We start from the raw sequence: 16910 nt of genomic DNA on the forward strand, positions 1-16910 counted from the left end.
TCCATCTTCAGCAAAGAAAGAAGCAGTAGTCAGTTCTATGACCTTTTGTGATTATCTGTCGTTTTTCTTTCACAAAATCGGCTGAGGGAAGCATGCTGTTCATCACTAAACATGTGCTGCTGTGTCTACATTACATTTGGACAAGAATTGGTTGCAACACAGATGGATAAGAATAAAGATAAAAGTCTGTGCCTAGGCTATGGTCTAGACATGGCAAGGTGAATAGGAGAGGCAACAATTGACAGAGAGGAGTCGTCTTTCTAAAGAATTAGACTTGGTTTTGGGCTGGAAAGTGAAGTGTACCCCTCCAGAGACTTTCAATAATGATGATAATGTATTAGAAAATTAAATACTTTGTCTTCTTGTTTCTGATGTGTCTAAATGTTATGTCTGTTTTACACAAAAACTTACTATAAAAGGTGGGGAAATTAGAAATAGATCTGTATTGGGAAACTTCTACTTTCCTAATGCTAAGAATTTGTACATGATCAAACACTTGCAGGGATCTATAGCCAGTGTATTTGCATTAAGAGTACCTTAAAAGAATCTGCTTCGAGTTGCTTGTGAACATGTACAGTGTGGCAACACTTTCCTTATGATCTCTTAACCTCCCAAGCCTCCCACTGTCTTGTTAGTGTTACCTAGTTCATCTTTTCCTGTGAACCTTTGTGGTGAATATGGTTTGCAGACTGTGAAAGGTAGGAGGTCTTTGGCTTACAAGCTTGTAACTGACAACAGCTCTATTCTGAAAGAGCTTTGATATATTTAGTGTGAGCATAAGAGGCAAGAATCCTTAGGTACCCAAGTGGAGAACTTCTTTAAAAAGTTGTTTTCCTCTCATATGCAATTAAGTGAAAAATGAGCTTCTAAAGCTACTTCTGAAATAGCTGGAAATATGGAAGGATGGTTTGCAGTAGCTAAGGTCTATTGCATGCCTCTTGCTTTTTCTGCACAGTTTGCTTTGCAGGGATAGTGTATTGCCACTTGAAACTGCCATTCATTGATTTGAGGAGCCAATATTATATCCAGTTGAAACTGGTTTGTAGGTTTTTGGAACAACTGATGCTATGTGCCCAGCATGACCTTCTTGCTTTAGGTGGAGCCTGAGCTGACCCAGGAAAGGAGAGCAGGAAGAGAAACTGTCAGACAGAACTGCTAGGGCAAAACAACGCTTTTCTTTTCTCCACCGCTGTTTTGATGGTAGGATGGTAGACTAATAATCTTTTCTGACAATTTGGGAAGAACTGGAGTGTCAGCGGTCTAGTTTTTGACCTACTGATGCCTGGTGCTTTCTTTTTAACTCATTTCATATTAACTAATTTTTAACTAATTTCATGTAACTATTAACAATATTAAGAGCAGGTGGCCTTTTAGAGATGGACTCTATTGACGTGTGTTAGAGGTGTTAGAGGTGATTACAACCAGTTCCCTTTTGTGTGTTGTGCACTATTTTTTACACCCTCATTTGCTAGGCTCTTTAAACCTCCTTTAACGAAGGTACAGAACCATTGCTGAGCGTCTGGGTGTGTGAGTTACCACTGTCGTAGTAGAAATAAAGAAGATCAGTAGAGGAAAAAACACTGAAGAGGGAATTGGGGTATCTCACTCCTGCAGCTTTGTCAGAAGTGGTGTCAGTTACTGTGTATGCATGCGTGCATACATCATTTGTATTGTGCAGAACCATTCCCTCCAGTTTCCTGTCATTTAAAAAACTGATGATAATCTTCCAGAAAGAAAATGCTCAAGGCCTCTCCTGGTTTCTGTGTGCAGTTTGTTAGAATATCAAAGCGAAATTAAAGGGGATAGACAGAGGTGCAGTATGGACTGAAGGAAGACTGGCTGGGGACATAAGATGAGGGACTGTGTGTGGGGAGAGAGAATAAGGTTAAAGATGGACAGTGGAGTACTTTGAGGGTGAAGACAATAAAGGAAAGAAGCAAGTAGGGAGCAGAACAAAATGATGGGGGGAGCAGAGTAATAATGGGAGAGGGTATGGAGGAAGGGGAAGACTCTACATGTATGTCTTGGGATAAGGAAGGGGTGCTCTTGTATCGAGGAGGCCGTACCAGAGAAAAGGAGAAGTGACAGGTTGATTCTGCCGCCGAAATGCTGGATGACTTCCCTAAAGCGTCTAGACCATAAGCAAGACCTAACCTGCTTTTAAAAAAAGTTGTGTTTAAAAGCAAGCTTGTGACTTTATAGATCTGACTGATTTTGATTACTCATTTGCAGTATTCTATTTCATCTTAGGCTGTAGCCTCAAGAGATGTGAGCAGGGGTGGGAGTATTATGAAACAAAGTAATTTGATTATTTGGGGTGGGGTGGGAGGGTGACAGCTTTGTTTTAACTTAGCAAATTGTTTAAAAGCACAGACAGATGAAAAGGAGTCAGCTAATCTAGTTATGAATAGCCACTATGGTTTTTGGTATTGATTTCTTTCCTCACTCTGTTGTCTTTTAACCTTGTTTTCTTACAATTTTAGAAAAACCATCTTGAGCTATACTGAACAAGTAGAGGATATGGATAAAATAGCTTCCTTTAAATAAGTGATTTAACTTCCTCTTTTAACTTACCACTACTTTTTTTTTTACATTCTTTGATTTCTCTTTATTTTCATGGAAATAAAAATGCTTAAGATATGAATTTTCTGCCTTTTAGCCTAAAATGATTGGTTTTTACATGCTTGTTCTGTCATCTGTTTATAATACATTTAATGCTAATAGATTTATTTTTAGCTGGCTAAGTAAAATAGCTAGTTGCTAGAGTTGTTGTCATAGCAGCAATCTTAACTGATAGGCTGATCCTATTTAGCTTTTGCAGCCAAAGAGCGACCGTTAGGCAACAGTTTGACAGTTCTGCAGTATTTTTCTAAAGATGGAAATTGTGCTGGTGGTGGTGAATTTTTTTGGTCCTACTTTTTAAAATATTTCTTTCTGTAGGTGTGTGGAGTTTGATTCAACCAATCTATTTTCATCTGACAGAACTTAGGAGAACTTTGAATACACAACATGTGAGATTCAGGATTTAAGTCTTAATTTGTAGAAACTTGAAAATAAATTACATGGTGCAGCATATTGCAAGCTTCTTTGTTGATTATTTTTTTAACAGCCATAAGTATCCTGAAAGAAAAATGCCAGACTAGAGCACAGGATCTTGCATCATTTATTCAGCACTAATTTCAAGTTGTGGCACACTGGGCAAATATTACTGAAGAACTTCGGGAGTTATTTTTGGTGAAATGCACTGCCTGGGTTAGATGATAGCTTAGTATTTTAGTAATTCCAATTCTTCTTTTTTTAATATGAGGAAAAAAAGTCACTTCTATATTGTAAAGCAAAAAAATAGTATTTTTAGATTAGCCTGTAAAATAAGGTGTACCTCTAAGTGATCTCTGTAGGTCTGAGCTGTTACGGAAGCTCAGTTACTCTTAAACATATGTCTGAATGCAGTTGCTGTTGTCTGAGATGAAAAGTGAATTTACTGTGAGGAATTTCTCCTGTCTGTATCTTCCAATCAGATGGTATTGGACCTGAATTGTTTTCTGTGTTGCTGAGCAAAAGACTTATCCGTCAAAGTCTCTTAAATCTCTTACTAGACAGAGTAATTTTTCAAAAGATTTGTTGAAGTACCCGAGTTTAATGCTAAGAGAAAGTTTTGGGTGGTGTTGGCTTAAAAGAGTGCTTCAGATACGATTTAGAGTCAACAAGTCTACTTAGCCTTCGAACCCCCCCCCCCTTTTTTTTTTCCTTCAGGCTTGCTTGTTAAAATGTGTTGTTATCATAGGAATGCAAACCATCATGTCAGGCTTACATGCTTATTAATTTCCAATCAATCATAGTAACTTTCATGACATACCTCCCCATTCTGGGTCGCTCAGGGAACAGTCACCACATCAATTTCCAAACTTGATTCAAAGCCAGTCTGAGAGTGGCAAAAGTGACTTCTGTAACTCTTTGGTATGGATTTGATGTTGCGCCACTATTTTGTGGGCTGGTATAGAGAAATCTAATGAATGAATCTGTCAGAATCTCGCAGCAGAGAAATGAAATGCCATATACCCACAAATATTTTAAAGTTCAAGTCATATTACAGCTTTTGAGTGGATCAAGGAGCTTGGTGCTGTGAAAAAGCAGAGTTTTTGCTGTGGTTCCATTTCCCAAAACTCCTGCCTCTTCACCCTTTTTTACCTCCCTGCTGGGCATCTGCTTTCCCTGAGCTCTGATACTCACTTGAGTCTATTCCATCTCCCCCAAACTTACTAACCTGACAAAAGATTAGTTTTAGTCTAGCTTCAGCTTCCAGGTTAGCAAGCTGAACTGGCTCAGCGAAGGGGCTGTTGAGCAGCAAAGCCCATTGCTTCAAGGCAGGGACTGTGGGTGGGAGGTGATTCTGAATAACTGGGCAACAACAGATGCGTCAAGACCTCGCTTCCCTGGTAATCAGCATCTCTGCTGCTGGAACGTTAAGCTTGTGCTACACTAGCCGTAATGCCCAAAGATTTTGCGCCAGTAATGAATGTTTGTGTGGCTCATAGCTGGATGGAGGAACTGATGCAGGTTAATCCTGGGGGGAGCGGCAGGTTCTTTTCATGCACATCTTTCTCCTGGCTCGCACATGGCTGTGCAGGTCATTCTGCTGGTACATGGTTGGTATGGGAACAGAAATGCTCAGGTGGGAATGGTAGGATTGTTTGTGTATTTTAGCAGCAGTGCCTGCTTCCCCCTGCTTGAAGTGTTCATTAAACTACAGGCTGGGAGTTGTAAATGGGTTGATTATTGTCTGCTCTTAGATGAGACCTGCTCCCTATCAAGACTTGGTAATGTATTGGACAAATGGAAGAGTTTTCTCTGTTAACATGTCTAATTGGTGGTTTTGTCACATGGGGGCAGAACTGTTTCCCCTGCTGGTCTGCAGCCTTCAAAAGGCACGGAGTAAAAGGGAAAGCTAGCAGTTAGATCTACGTCTGTTTAGCTGGGCTTGGAGATATGTTTCTGTCACTCATATTCTGTGTCTGTTTCTCTATTCCAGGCAAAGTCGTGCATTTGTCATATGTGTGGTGCCCACCTGAACAGACTCCACTCTTGCCTCTACTGTGTCTTCTTTGGCTGTTTTACAAAGAAACATATTCACGAGCACGCAAAGACAAAGCGACACAATTTAGGTAAGCTGTCATCCTGATATACTCACTGGTGCTTTTTAACTCGCTGTATTATCCCTGTCAGTTCCAGGCCAGTAAGGTGATATATTCTTATAGCTACCTCATTAGGCAGGGAGATCAATTTTATTTGTGCTTTGGGTTAGTTTAGTGGCATTATTTTAAACTTGGTGCTTAAGCTTTCACTGCTAAGTTTTTGTTCACACCTTAAAATGAATTATTACTGTTTAGTATCTTAGTGTTTATGAATTAATGTCATATATAGGGAAAAATAATTAAAATGTGCGTAGACAGATTTTTTTTTTTTGCTAAGTGTGAAAAATGGTGAGTTTAGTGCCTTGAACTAGAGCATTTATTTCAATGAACTTTTTTTCAGGAGGTCATATCCACTTTTTTTGTCTTTGTTAAGGAAAAAACCATCATTCCTATCGCAAAGACAACTAATCAAATAACAATCAGAATTATTAAACTTCTGGGGCTAAAAGTTTAAAAGTTAAAGGTTTGGGGTTTGTTTGTTTGTTTGTTTGTTTTTTCCTGGCTTGGCTTCTTGTTTCCAGTGGGGTCAATAACCTAAGTAATAAGAAAACTGTTTAATTGATATGGAGTACCTTTCCCTCAACTGCCTCAAAAATGTTGGTAAATTGCCAACAAGTTCTTCTACGCTGTCAGATTTGGTGCTACATAATGTTCAAAACGAAGAGCATTCAGTTTTGTTTTAAATTACTTATTGCTTGTAGTTTAGAACATTTTGGAGTTATAATGCAAAATCCTGATCATTTTATATTAAAATTCTGGTTGTGTCAAAATGGATGTATACAATTTTGCTTGGTGTACAACCACAATTTTTCTTCAAATGAAAATACCTTCTTGGTGTGGAGTCATATAAGAAACAAGAAAAAAGGCATTATTTCATGGAATAAATTTTCTCTTGACCAGCATGGCCACCATTCTCATTTAATTTATCCTAAGTGCTTATGGAACAAACTGTCTTTATTTTTCATGAAGACAAAGATGTTCCAGAAGGCCAACAGAGCTGTGTACTCCTGTGCTTAAGAAACTGGCATATAAGTTTACTATTTATGGAAAAAAATACTTAAACCAGCAAATTGTTATAGTTTCTTCCTCCATATGTGTCAAGAAAGAAAAAATTCAGGCTCCATAGTGGTATAGCTTAAGTCTGTAAATGCCTTGAAAAATAGAATACTGGAAAATAGTACTGAATATCCATAATGTTTATGGAGTTGCTAGCCTTTGAAAGTGACATGATCATAATTCTTGATGTCAAGGTAGGCAGCAATATTCAGTATAAACTGAAGCACAGGTGGCTGTACTTTAAATGATAAGTTCAGGAGAAAAAAATGAAATGTACTAGTATGAGAAGTCATCTGAAATTTGTAAGCGCTGATAAGGCCACATCTGGAATCCTGTGTCCAGTTCTGGGCTACCCTGGAGCTACTGGAGAGAGTCTAGCAAAGTGCCACAAAGATGGTGGAGGTACTGGAACACCCCTTATGAGGAAGGGCTGAGAGCACTGTCACTGTTCAGCTTACAGGAGAGATGGCTCAGGGGGATCTATCTCATCAGTGTGTACAAATATCTGAAAGAAGGGTTAAAAAAGGTGGAGCCAGGCTTTTTTCAGTGGTGTCCAGTGACTGTAGAAGAGGCAGTGAGCACAAAATGAAACACAGGAGGTTCCGTCTAATCATCAGGGAACACATTTTTACTGTGAGGGTGGGTGACCGAGGACTGGAACAGGTTGCCCCGAGAGGTTGTGGAGTGTCTGTCCTTGGATATATTCAAAAGCTGTCTGGGCATGGTCCTGGGCAACCTGCTCTAGATGGCCCTGCTTGAGCAGGAGGGTTGGACAAGGTGACCTCGGGGGGTCCCTGCCAGCCTCAACTGTTCTTTGAAAACTGAAAAAAACACACCAACCCTATACAACAATTTTTTATTGCTTTTTGCAGGGTGTAATCTCAAAGAGCTTTTGAAGTCAATTCATAAGGTGAAATTACTTGGGAATCTTTACCAATGCAGAAGTACAGATTACTCTAGGTAAACTCTTTGTAAGGAATTCTGGTGAAGTATATATATGTACTAAAAAACGCCTTCTGTGCCGATATAAGTTTATGGCCAGGTTTCTGGTTTAAAAAAAAATAGTGCTAAATTGAGACCGTAGGCAATATTTGCCTGTTTATCTGTGGATACTGTGGAAACACTGTAATATTTTTACCATTAAACTTACCATATTTATGGAGAACCTTTTAAAAGACCTTTATAATTGCACATGTTGTGAGCTGCTGTTACCTACGTATTTGGGAAGCCTAAATTCAAGTTAATTTTTGTGCAGGGTAGAATTTGTTGTTGTCTGCTGTAGTGAAATATCTTCTGTTTCCTTAAAGGAAAAACAAAACTGGACAGGGGAGGGAGGTTCTTTGAAGATGCACTCTTGCTTAAAGACTGTTGTAGTTATTGTCGTGGTACTAGACAATTAAGAACGTGTCAGATAAGGTACTTCCCAAAAGGAATAGCCTTTAGATAAAAAGGGCAAGACTGAATTATACAAGCCGAAGTACAGAATACAGTATTGTATCATCCCCAAAAGGATTCTCTTGCAGCTAAATATAATGTAGTCGGTGCACAAATACACGTAACGTGAAGATTGTACAACTGACGGTTTGATTTCTAGTTTTGAAGATTCCTTTTTTTTTCTGTGTATGTTTTGGTGTTTAATTTTCAGCTGCATGTGAAATGAGCTGTAAAAATATTTTCGTAGTTTTGCTAGTGCTTTTGGTTGCTTTTACTGCTGCAGTTTTCGTTGGGGAAATAACATCTGATAGGCAAAAACAAGTTAAGTGCTTTGAAATTTCAAAACGAACAGGAATATTTTAAAACACTTGGTGACTTTTTGCTGAGCCAACATCAGTCTCCATGGAGACTAGCAGGAACTGCACACTTAATCACAGTTCTAAGAAATAGCATAGATTTCAGCTGTAACAGCTGTCTGAGCACTGGAAGTGATGTTTTTGCAGCTAACTGCTGTATGTTTCAGGAAGCTTCAGGATCATAGTCCAGAGTGTTCTTAAAATACATCCTTTGTTATCTCTACTTCCCTGGGCAATATAAATTAAGACACTCGCACTCTGACCTTAGAGAGATACCTGTACTCTTGCATCTTCTTGCCTATTCAGTGTATATTAATAATACTGTACTTATTTTAATATATCCTTTGAGTTGTGGATGTGGGTGACAGGTAGGTGAAGTAAGATCCAGCTATATGAGCTACTTTTTTTAATGTCTGCATTGCACAGTCTCTGTTACAGTTAGTCACCATGATAGGCTGATATTTCCACTGGGTTGGGAATTGTTAATGGAATGTAAAATTTTTATACAGGTGTGAAAGCCTTTAGAAAGAGGTAGATAAGACTGACCTTTCCAGAACTTTGAAGACTTGGGACTATTCAAACTAGCCTTTTCATGTTCTGCTTCAGTGCTGTGAATTTTTCTTACTGTGTAGGCATCCCTCATACCCCTTCAAATACATGAAAATGGTACCAGTTATAAACACCCATGGGTATGTCCTAGGACTGCTCAGAGATGGTCTGTGTCAAAATACATAGTATGCGAAGGAGTTGTCAGGAGCAGATAAGGCAGGGCTGTCTGTCCATATTCTCCTTGGGAGTTGTAAGGTACTTAATCAAAGTCACTGTAATAGACATCTGATTATAGATGCTACTGATCTGAAATCCAGCAGCCTAAGCAAAGTGATATCTTAGTCTGTGGACATTGTTACTTCAGGAGATAGTTTCTGCTGTTGCACTTTTAGTAATATAGAATGCTGAATTTTTTCCTTTTTTCCTCTTCTCCCAATTTCATAAAACATATTTTGGTTCTTTGAAGTGATTGTACTGGCTGAAGCTGTGTCATAAATATCCAGCCTTCTACCCGGTAGTGGTCAACAGAGGTAGCTTAGAGAATAAGCAGCAGTATATTAAGCATTTTTTCCCTTTTTCTACTACTTAGCTCTTCAAAAACTTTCTGAACAGGAGGCTGCTTCTAGGTGCTTTTGTTCCAGCAGCTGCCAGTAGCCTGTCCAGTGTTAAAGCCTGGTTCCTTTTTGGCACCCACAACATGCAAAGGCAGTGAGTTCCATGGTTTTTCTGAGCCATGTGGAAAAACACATGTGTTTTTTCTGGTTTGCTTTATAATGGATCTTGTAACTTTGCTCTGTATTTCTTTTGTGAGGAATTGAGAAATGGGGAGTAAAACGTCCTTATTGATATCTTCCGGGATTTTTGATCTTTTTGATAGTGTCAGATGTTTCCTTTTCCCAACCTGTAGGATCCCAAACTATTTTCAGCTTTCCGTACTGAAACTGTTGTATGATTCTCAAAATCCTCATCATACCTTTTTTTTGTGTTTAGTTCTAATGTATCCATCTGTGGTGACGACTCTTTGAATTAACACAGTTTACTATACTCTTAACTTGTATTCTTAGTTAATACTTCCATGACTTCTATTTTGTGTTTCTTAATATGCTGCTCAACACTGAGCTGATGTTACTTGGGAGTTCTACTCACTGACTCCAAAACTTCTTTCCTGAGTGGCAATACCTTATTGGTAGTGATTAGAGTTTCATTCTTTGTGGTATTGCCTATTTGCTAAGTATCTTGAAATCCTTCTGGAGCTTTTTGCAAGTGTCAGATTTGATTATTCTAAATGAATGTGTGCCATCAGCATACTTCACCATCTTCCTATATAATCCTTCCAAATCATGTTCCAGCACCTGGGGAATCTGCTGGTGGTTTCTGTCCTTGTAAAAACTGATGGTCCCTTCCTTAACTCTTCTACAGTTGCTCAGTGAAGGAAAGTACACAGTAACTTAGTCCCAGACTAGCAGGAACAGGAAGGTGACCATGAACAGTAGCTCTAAAAGAGAAGAGAGGTTGGTGCTGTAGAGAGAGTTCATCTTGAAACCGTAGCAGTGATTCTTTTATCAGTTTCGCAGTTGGGACTGAAAAATCCTAGGCAGACACCAAATGAAGTTTTAATATTCTCTCTAAGTGAATATTTTCTGCTTCTGTTACGTAATGATTAAAACTTTTTTGGTGGGATATCATATGAGAAGACAAAATAGATGATTTTGAGAGTGGAGTATTTGTGTAACCTTGCTTGGGAGATTTCCCCCACATGCTATATATATATATATATACACTTAGCTGCAAGAAAAAAATTACTGGTATGAGGAAAGTCTGTTACAGATAACAATTCTGAGTTAGATTAGTTCAATTATGGTATCAAAGCTCTGTGTAGACGTATTTAAACTTGGTAAGGAGCCAACTCATTCATTTCCATGCTATGCTCCTATCTGTTAGAGGTGCACTCTTAACACATGAATAGTATCTCTGAAACAGCACATAATGCAGTTTTTGGTTGAAGTTTTGGTCTGCTGTAAGGCTCTGTTCTGGAGTTAAAAGAATAGAGGTAGGTGAAATAGCAGGCTTGACGTTCAGTGGTTAAGGGACTAAACAAGAAAGAGTTGGAAGGCTGAAGTACCATTCAATTTCTAAGGAGGCTGGCAAACAGTTCATTTCAGAATTAGTCCTGTAGAGTACATTCATTATTTATTCGATCACAAACTGTTTGTTGAGGAACTGTTTTTTCTACATATATGCTGATGTAAGGTTCAGTCCAATAAATACATTTGTGGTGAGAGGAACTGGGTGGGTGAGCATAATCACGCTCATAGATTAAGTTGAGGATTTTTTGGTAGAATTCAAAAAGCTTCTACTTCCCCTAGAGAATAAATAACTAATTTTTTTCACCTGATTCAGGGGAAACGTGACAAAAAGCTGGTTTCTATACTTGACGTTGGTCAAAGGAAAAAATCTGGTTACTGCTGTTAACGCATACCTGTCTGTTGAAATTTAATAGGTCAAAAAAGAACAGATGTAAAGGAATGACAGTAGAAGCTGTTTAATTTTCTTTTGAGTTGGAAGGTATTGACCATAGTGTTAATTCTGCACGATGGCAGTAGAGTTGAGTTCTTTTGTAAACAGCCAAAACCAGGACAACAGCTGAGATTTTCATTATACTCTGTGTGGAAGGGGCAATTAAAGCAGTTCCCAGCACAGTGTATGGCAGTGCTAGAGTAGCAGTTTGGTTTTTCCTTTTGCATCTAGACTCAGAAAGGGGTAGAAAAGGTCATCTGGGGATTTTACCAGCCTCTTGATTTGACTTGTGATGTTTTGCTTGGTGATGGTGTGGAGAAAAGTCTGTTAAGGAGATGAAGGCAAATGGAAAACAGCATGCAGTGTTTTATAGTTCCGTCAGAGATGGATTGTGTCAGACTAATATGTCTTTTTGATAATATAACTGATTTTCTTAGAAAAAGGAAATACGCTGGACCTAATTTGTGTAGATCAAGTGAAGAATGTGACATTTTAACCCCATGGAAATTGTTGCTTGAGGTAGAAGTGACAGGGATTAATATAAGAGTTGTAGTGTATATGAGGCAGGATAAAGAGAGACTGATGATGAATAAACTGAAAGCAGAGTGTGTAGGACACACGGACTTTAGTAACAGAACCAGTCCTGGTTTACTGCTGTTTTCTAGTAATTGAAGAGAAGGAATTACATTTGTGTATGAAATTCATGAGGGTCACAAAATTCAGAGGTATTGCTTACACTGAGGAGGGCTAGGTGGTCCTGTGATAAGAATTAAATACCCTCATTGACTACAGTAATAGAAGTGAGATGAAATTTGATAGTAGAATGTACAAACTCTTTCTACTTCAATATAATAATATCCTTGTGATATCAACCAGCAGATTGTTGATTGGAAGCAGAGGAGGAGGAAAGCATTTTGGATATACAGGTCAGCCATAGGGTATGGCTTTGAACCTCCAATGTTCCTCATAGCCATTAAAAAATATGCTATTCTACGATGTATTGTGCAAAGTCTTGCAGGCAAATTTTCATTTGCTTATGTGATGCGCATTCCAGCATGGCATTCCTATAGTTTAGCTCAAACTTTGAGCCAGACTGAACTCATAAGAAGGCAGCAGGCATTTGTTCATTGCAATTTTCTTCTGCTAGGAGCTGCTCTGGTGAGTGCAGGTAGTTAGGAGCTTCTGTAAGCCGTCTCTCAAAAGCTCCTCTTACTATCAGAAATGACTTCTGAAGAGTTCTCTGTACACCTGGAATATCCTTAACCCTCAGAAAGCCCATCTCTTGATTATTTACCTGCATATTGCCAGCTCTGCATGCATCTGCTTGCCTCAGACCCAACTACTAACTTCTGTGCTGTTCTGGGTCTTACTACTGCTTTTATTGAAAATAGTGTTTTGAGGTAAGTCTCCATTGATCAAATGAGAATATGCAGATGAGTGTAAGCGGTTTGCATCATATCATATGGAGCAGCACAAGACTTGGTGGCTGTGATTTGGGGGTTCTGCCCCCAAATTTCTGAAAAAAACCCCAGCAAGATTAAGTAGGGAGTGTTTAACAATTTCTCTCTTTTAAACCTGAATAATATTTTGTGGGATCAAGAAAAGGTGCTGTAGGCAGGAAGCTTTCATTCTTTTCAGGTTTGCTGCAAACAGGGGAACTGTTGAAGGTTGTAGGGTTAGAGAAGGGCAGGGAGAAGACTGACAAAAGGCAAAATGTATTTTATAATAGAAATTGCAGGGCAACTTAAGTATAGGCATGCTACGGACTCCTCTGTAGTATACTAGGTGTGTGCACACATATTTAAGTACTCTGTGTGTGTGTGATACGTGTATTTCTGAATGAGGTCAAGGAGCTGGAGTTAATATTCTACTCATAATAAATTAACATAAAATGTTTGCCAGACCATGGTTCCTCTAAATTAACAGTTAAATTAACATTTTTGGTATGTAGATTCCATAGGGATACTAATATATTTTTCCTTCATCTTACCTGCCCTGGCTTGTATTTGCATGCTGATGTAGGATGATACTCTAAACCATTACAGAGGCAAGTGTACAGCACAGAGGCTGGCCATTTGGCTTTCTAGTTTTATTTAAGTGGTTTGCAGGGTAGTACTGGGTACTTGCCATGTTTGGATTGCAGGCAAATCAGTCCCTTTAACATTAAAATTCTAGATCTGTATAGGGTCAATAGGCATCTTTTGGAGACTTTAGAGCACAACCCACAAAAACACTTCTTACCTGTTGGCTGCTGGTTTAAAAAAAGAAAAAAGTAGTACTTGAATAGAATGGCTTTATCTCAAATATTAGGAGAAGAGAATACCCTTTCTGTTAAATATTGAATGTGAGAGGGAAGGATAATGCTTAACTGTGGCCATCATTTTTAATGTATGTTAAAAGATTGGGTATCTCATGCTGCATTTTTGGCAAAAAAAGGAAGTTTGGGGCAGGTTTGGTTTTGGTCTTCTCCCCGCCCCCTCCCCTGCCCCCAAAAGTAAGTACCTACAATTCTCAATGGTTGCAGTGGAAGCTAAGTTTAGCAGGACTAGCTTGCTTTTTTGTTTTTTTTTTGTTTTTTGTTTTTGGGTTTGGGGGGGGGCGGCTTTTTCTGGGGGTTTTTGGGGGGGGTTTGGGGTTTTTTTTTGTTTTGTCGTTTTGGGGTTTTTTTTGTCATTTTTGGGGGGTTTTTGTCGTTTTGTTAATATATATCTGTGACTAGGAGAGTTGATAAGGCTGTGATCACCTTGATAGAGACTGAGAAGATAAGGGAGAAGAATGAATAGCCTTTGATATGGCTGCTCACTAGTTCCTGGCAAAAACTCAAATATGTAAGTTGATGCATCAGATGAGTCTACTAGTGTGTTTTGGCCTCTTTGTTTTGTTTTGTGTATTTTTTATGTTCTGTTTTTTGGGGTTTGGGGGTGGTGGTGTTTGGGGTTTATTTTTGTTTCTTACTGAGATTAGTAAGATTTTCTTACTCGTATCAGGAGACCATAATATCTTCTCAGTTTAGAAATTCTGACCTGTGATGTGGGTTCCAGGTGCCAGGAAAACAGGAGGAAGGCAATCAGATACTTGTTTTGTGCTGATATATCAGATGCAAGAAAAAGTGGAGAGCTGGCTGAAGTTTAGCAAATCACTTCTTGTGGACTTGAGACTATTATCTGAAACTGGTTTAATGATTAACACTTAAGGTGAGAAATTAGGGCATATGAATTATCTTAGGATGTTGACTTAGAATACTGTCTAAAAGAATTACTGATTTAGTCTTCATTGTTACAAAAGTTGAACAAAAATGTAGGTGACTTGCATAGAATATGAGTGTGTGTTGATTTCAGGTTGATAACATGCCAAGACTGAGTCACAGAAATTCACAGTGGAATTAATTTCAAAACAGGTAAAAATTGACTGCAGTTCTGAGTTTCTGTATGTTTTGTTCTACTTGAATGCAATCAGTGCTCCAAGGAAGATGATGCCAAAACATGATTCACAGATATGTCATATCTGATGGAAGTCTGTTGTATATTATGCTGAAGTATCCCATTTTCAACTGAGCAACACTAGTTCTATTCACCTGGGTCTTTCAAAAACTGAACATACAAGTTTCTTAACTGGATGAGACGTGCGTGCGCGCACATGCGTCCTCTGGATGTGGCACGTTTCCCTGCTTTTTTACATGTTGTTATGTTCCCATCATCGCTGGTCTCTTAACATTTTCGCAAGGATGTCAGTGGATATATTTGGCGAAGTAAAGCACTCGGGCTTAAACAAAACGCTTGGCTCCCAGATGGAGAGTTTGAAGACCTTTTGCTGCCTAAATTTAAACTTTCACCCCTGAGCTGTTGTCTTTCAAAACTTATTGTCACTTGCACCAGTAGATAAAGTAGTTCATTCCCGCGTGATCTTCTGTGATGCCTCATTTTTTCTCCAGACTGATAGCTTTATTTTTAAATGAAAAATGAGGTATGTTTTGATTTTTCTCTCTTGTGTTGCAGCTGCTTAGAATTTTGTATATGAAGAGGTATGAGGAGATCTGACTTTTAAGTAAGACTAGCCTGTTGTCAGCATAGCAGGTATAAAAGCAAAGAAAAATGTTAAATTCCAAGAGGCCTTTTCATTCTTAAATTACTTTGCCTGTGATCCACAATTAGGTATTTTGAATTCCTGAAGCAGGAAATTAGATTAATCAAATTTAATAAAATGACATTATGATTCTTATAAATTTCTTCTGGTTCTTCCCTATGAAAGCAAAAAGTGTATTTCTACTGAATGTATATTTTATTTTTCCAGTGTAATCAATTCTGTATGTGTGTTAAGATAAAACTAATTTAAAGTATTCTGATTTCATCACCCTGCCACGTCCTGAGAGCTGTAGAAGTAGTGTTAGGAAAAGCAGATACTGGAAGGTAGGAGCAGCAGCCATTCTGGAGGAGCCTCCTGAAAGAGACGTTCGTGAGGAATGCGGGGCATCAAGGCAGAGTTGGCAGTGGATTAATCTGAAACATCTAGGCATTGTTTCTAGGTTAGTAGTTCCCAAACTTTTTATGAATTTGAGGCCCGTTTCTGTTAGTTTTGTGATGCTAAATACTAATGCAAATGATGAAATTTGTTACATGTGCACTCTCATACCTTACTGTCATAGTGTTTTTTTCTGAATTTTCTGGTCAGGTGTTTCAGTTTGGGTAGAGCTTCACAGTGATTTAGTTTAAAAAAAAAAAAAAAAAAGGTAGTTTTAGCCTGCTGTGAACAAGGAGGTGAAACTTGTGTTGCCCCACCCACCAAATCCTTTGAGGGAGAAAGTTTTTTTTTTTATGAACTTTGTCCATTCGGTGTAGTGTAACTTCCGTTAGTGCTAACGAATTGCTTGCTCTGGAAGAATTTCTGTAAGTGAGATAGTCTCTTCAATGGTTCCTCCGTTGGGGACCCTTTGCCCAGCGCCTGCCAGGCCCCGGGGACCAGCTCTGTGGGCATGGTGGCCCACCAGAGTGACTTGGTGGTGGATATTTTGTACTTTGCCCTAGAGAAAACATTCTTTTTTCACCCCAAGATGGCCAGAATAATGAAGTATATTTCAAGGGAAAAATCTGAATTATACTAATTTGAAACAATTAACTTATGAACTTTACTAGTAGACTCTTTTCCTAGGATATTGAAACTGAGCAGCTGTGTTTTCGCTTTCATGAGAAACTCCTGCCCTTCCTTTGTGCTGTAACCAGGCCTGTATGGCTGCCTTGTCACTGGTGCTTGAGGTAATTTGTCCAAAACCTATTGCAGTCTTTTTAATGACATTGAAAGTGTTGGCATATATACAAGTGTATTGTTCACATAAGTATGCTGGAGAGAGGACATTTTCTCAAGAGTCCTTAATCAGGCACTGGACAATTACGGCTTTTACTCTGCCAGTGTTTCCGTTAAACTTTTTGATTCTTTACACCAGAAATTCTTTCTGCTCTGAGCAAGTGGTTTGTATAAGGTGGTCTCTTGTTGGTTTTGATCTTGACATCTGTACTTCATCACTCATGCGTGTAAATCCAGAAAGCTGAGAAAAGTAAGGAATCCTCTGAGCACAACATAGGCCTACCCATTCTGATGGTAGATTGGAAGTATTAGTGCTCACAGAGAGTCCTATTTATTTAATATTCTGCCAGCCCTGTTCTATTATTTGGCAGGGAGGGAGGCTGCTTTTGTGATCTTTTAAAAAAATATATGGAGAACAATATTTGATTTTGTCTTTCAAGACCAGTACCTTTAGATTTTCAACAATTCTTTGTTGAAAACTGTGCATAGCTGGTAGTACAATAGGTAA

General features: G+C 38.6%; 1 protein-coding gene across 5 annotated transcripts in view; it reads left to right on the forward strand.

Annotated features, from left to right (window-relative positions):
• USP22 (ubiquitin specific peptidase 22) overlaps positions 1–16910 on the forward strand; it is a 112587-nt gene that overhangs the window by 36442 nt on the left and 59235 nt on the right. For all 5 annotated transcript variants that reach the window (XM_069810376.1, XM_069810373.1, XM_069810371.1 and 2 more), the window contains one exon: positions 5030–5162. In XM_069810376.1, coding sequence (XP_069666477.1) covers positions 5030–5162 — 133 coding nt within the window. The remainder of the gene's footprint in view (positions 1–5029; positions 5163–16910) is intronic.

Source organism: Haliaeetus albicilla, chromosome 22 (assembly GCF_947461875.1).
Source record: "Haliaeetus albicilla chromosome 22, bHalAlb1.1, whole genome shotgun sequence".
In the NCBI taxonomy this organism is placed as follows: domain Eukaryota; kingdom Metazoa; phylum Chordata; class Aves; order Accipitriformes; family Accipitridae; genus Haliaeetus; species Haliaeetus albicilla.